The sequence below is a fragment of the Cyprinodon variegatus genome, unplaced genomic scaffold (assembly GCF_000732505.1).
Source record: "Cyprinodon variegatus isolate N-32 unplaced genomic scaffold, C_variegatus-1.0 Scaffold1011, whole genome shotgun sequence".
Taxonomy (NCBI): Eukaryota; Metazoa; Chordata; class Actinopteri; order Cyprinodontiformes; family Cyprinodontidae; genus Cyprinodon; species Cyprinodon variegatus.
The window spans coordinates 2,158-6,052 of record NW_015151464.1 but is presented as its reverse complement, the minus strand read 5'-3'; the positions used below and the strand labels follow the sequence as shown (position 1 = coordinate 6,052).

Sequence of the window (3,895 nt, the reverse complement as noted above, 5' to 3'; positions counted from 1 at the left end):
TTTCAAAGTGTCAGAAATGGATAACAAAACTGCTATTTTAGATGACTACTTATTATTGTCCAGCTTTAACATTGGTATCGATATCGGTTATCGGCTACATGAGTTTTTAAAATATCAGCATATCGGATATCGGCCAAAATCCCAATATCGTGCATCCCTACATCGAATCGTAGACTTTGGATTAACGCCTCCTTGGTTAGCTTAGTGTTGACCTTACAACAATCCCTCACACTAAACATGCATGCAGCCACACTGAAAAAGGGAAAAAGTTAAACAGTGTGAGCGGCCTTCTGCTGCGACCGACTGGAGATCAGGAAGAGAAGACAACTGGCTAAAAATCTGAATTTGGTTCCCTTCCCATTGGCAAAAAAAGCTGTCACCAGTGCAACAGAAATGAGGAAAGTAAACAATGGAGAGCAACATGTAAGAAAGCCAGGGCGTAGTTGGTGTGCTTTATTGTTTGTCTGAGTCCCTCTTACCAGAGCTGCTCTGTTTATCGAATATAAACAGAGTTGTTTCTGCTTGTTGGTGTTTGTGTGTTGATGTCCATATGTTGCGTTCAATAGTGTCACGTTATTTAGCGGGTCAACCCGGCTCTGGTGTTTCCACAGCATGCCGATCAGAGCCGAGGCGTTTTTAACGCGGGTAGACGCGTGTCAGTGAGCTGTTCATACTGCCACTAAAAGCCGATTGTTCCGGAATAGGAAAGAATTAATCAAGGGGAGCTCAGAGCCGGTTTTCATGTCAGGATGAAAGGGGGTATTTTAGTACCGGACAATATGGGAAAAAAGTTATATCACGATAGATTTCTTAATTTCAGTCGATAAAATGAAAGGATAGCAAAATATGTCTGCTATCCTTGTATAGGATGTAAAAGTCTAAAATACTACCGCCAATGAAGCCTATAACGGATTCCTGCGCAGACGTCTGAATATTTTTACCAGCAGTCCATGAAGCGCCTCCAAGTATAACATTTTCTATTTACATCTACAAAAGCTCCTGTTTTAATCAGAAGGTCATTGTTAATTGGAATAAAGGCTTCAGAAAGTTGCGTTCATTGAACTATGTCATGTTTTACTGAAAAATGACCCTTTTGTGTGGTTGTGTCCTTGCAGGAGTGACGATGGCGTACGTCAACCCTAGCTTGTCTGCTCATAAGACCTCCTCTGCTGTGGAACGTCAGCGGGAATATTTGCTGGACATGATTCCTTCCCGTTCCATCTCCCAGGCAAACACATGGAAATAATGCAATCCTCCCCCTGCTACTGATGCCACAGCTTCTAGCCCTCCTAAAATCAATAACAGCCATGCTCCTTATCATTCTATTGTTTTCTATAGACTCAGATGGCCAGGATAAGAACTCTTGTCTTGTTGGTTAGAGGTGTATTTAAACATTTTCTACACCACCGTATGCTACCTTGTTCCCGTTCCCAATCATTTCCTCCATGGAGCTGTACTGCAACAGCTTCAGGGATGTGAGGAACACGTCCCAAATTTTTTGGATACCTTTTGCAAGACTTAGGACTGACTGAGGTCAAAGTTTGCTTCCGTTTGTCGCTCAAATCAGGAGAAAGGTGGTGCAGAAATCAAGACTGTTCCTGCTTAGGGTGCATGCAGGGATTAACAATGATCACCATTATTCTCGCACCCTGCCCTCTACAGCCGAAGGCTCTCAGACTCAGGCCTGTGTGCTGGCCCAAGCGGACCTCGTCACAGGGATTGTTGAGCTCCGAGGACCATCCGTAAAATATGAACTGCTTTAGCTTTGCAAGAATAAATAAGATGCATAAAAAAAAGGATCTATCTGCACACAGACGGCCTCTTCTCACCAACCTTCAGTGTGTACATTGAGCTGATTTGTAGGGCTGAATGTTGAGATTTCTTCTTCTCTGTAAGTCCTACGCCGTGTTTGGATTATTGTGCTCCGCGACACTTCGGAAGTGGCCTCTTGTCGAGGTCGGAATATAAAAAGGCTAATGTTACTGTTGAGGTGGTTTTACATCTGCTGGTTTCCATTATTGTGGCCTAGTTTTAATTTTTTTTTTTTTTTGTCTAAGATAATGCAAAAGAAAATGAATAAGGGTTTTGAAGACACTTGTTTAAAAAAAAAAAAGGTGAAAAAAAATAGAAAAAGGAGCATTTATTTGGAGGACTATTCTTATTGAATATTGTAAAATAAACCTTCCAAAGAACTGGTGGAGCCCAAATGGAGTCCCTTCTGCTAGAAGGTTTCTTTTTTTATTTGAACCCGCTCCAGATATAAACATGAATCCATGCTAAACTGAGTGGGCGTCAGGAATGTCAGTCTTGACATTTTTTTGCTTGTTAGTCATAGGTTGTGGTGCATTTTTGTTGTTTTTTTTCCCCTTCTATAGAGAAACGCTGAATTTATTTATAGGGTTAGTAAAGACATATGCATAAGCCCTACGTTTGAACGGTTATTGGTTGAAATGTTTTTTCCTTTGTGTCAGGCGACTCCTACGCAACCTTTAATTGGTTTGAGCAAAGCTACACTGCTTTCACTATGTAGTCAGGCAAAAAAAAAAAAAAACGCCCTTCTGCAACACATGACAAACTTCTTAGTCTTTAAGGTGTGTATGATTTCTGTAATGTCGATTAACAGGAGCTATAGTGTGTTTGAATCGGAACGCAGCAGCGCAGGCAGAGCTACAGAAGTAAAGTCTGCTGGCATCAGGGTTCGGTTCATTTTCAGTCATTGACACAACAGCCTGCTTTTCTTTCATCAACCACTAGGGTGGTCCAATTAGTCACTTTCCACTACATGTCTAATCAAGTCTTATTGGGAAGTTTTTATCAGGAACAAAAATGAAGATGCCGACTCAGCTTTTCCTCCCACTTCTCATCAATTTTTCTCCAGTCTTACCTGCTGATTCAGATTTTAACTTCTTGTCCTATTAAAGTATTATATCATGTAAACAAAAAAAAGGTTGCATTGATTTCAGTTAAATTCAGTTGATTTAAAAGATACAAATCAATGTAATTTACTTCCAGGTTTGTCCTTTTTTATTAATTACTTGGGCTTTTCTAATTCCTAAGTCCTTTTTATTTAAAAGTCTCGCAGCCTAATGTCCTTATGTGGGATATGGTGTTTCCACTATGTAAGCTAATGGCTGCATTGCTTTTATGATAAGGACTAGTTGCTAGTTTTAAATAAATTAAATGTACCTGTTACCATATGCAAATGCATGGTGGTGAAACAAATGTACAATTATTAAAAGTAGATTGCCTGTGGAGCTCCTGTTTTTGCATTTGAATTAGAGTGGAAATCTTCCAGGCTGTCTGTACATTCCTGACAAGCTAAAATAAATATCAGCCCACATCTTGTGGGAGCAAGAATTGAGCGACCTGGAATGAGCCCATTCCTCTTTGATACCCCACTGAGTGCAGCCCCCTTTGCTGTCCTGACTGCTGCCTGCTGCTGCTGCTGGTGGGCAATATTTTCACCATTCCTTCGTTTGTTCGGGGTAACAGAGCTGCAGTGACGCGCAAATGGACAACAATGTATAAGAATTTATTTGTTTTGGTTTCTTTTTCTGCTCTGGCAATTAATAAAACTAATTTTAACCCCTGTTTAATGACTTGTTTATATCTGTCTTAAGCTTTTATGGATGGAAAAAAAAAATACACTGGGAAAGCGGTTTATGCCTTAAGTTAAAATGCACATAACATATTTTCCAATTTCATTTGCTGAGAGAAAAGAAGCCATTTAAACCAACATGGTTTAAATCAGGGGTCACCAACCTTTTTAAGGCTGAGGGCCACGTCAAGGGTACCGAGACGTAGAAAGGGCGACCATTACTGACCCATGAGCTGCAAGGGTTAGCATTAGCCTAAACTTTGTTCATTATCAACATATTTTTATTGTTTCTGTTAA

General features: G+C 40.3%; 1 protein-coding gene across 1 annotated transcript in view; it reads left to right on the top strand.

Moving 5' to 3' along the window:
• The window catches only part of gatad2a (GATA zinc finger domain containing 2A), a 37,812-nt gene extending 34,221 nt beyond the window's left edge, over positions 1-3,591 (top strand). Inside the window, exon 11 of the mRNA XM_015399425.1 lies at positions 1,116-3,591. Coding sequence (XP_015254911.1) covers positions 1,116-1,246 — 131 coding nt within the window. The 3' untranslated portion in view covers positions 1,247-3,591. The remainder of the gene's footprint in view (positions 1-1,115) is intronic.
• Positions 3,592-3,895: the final 304 nt, after the last annotated feature.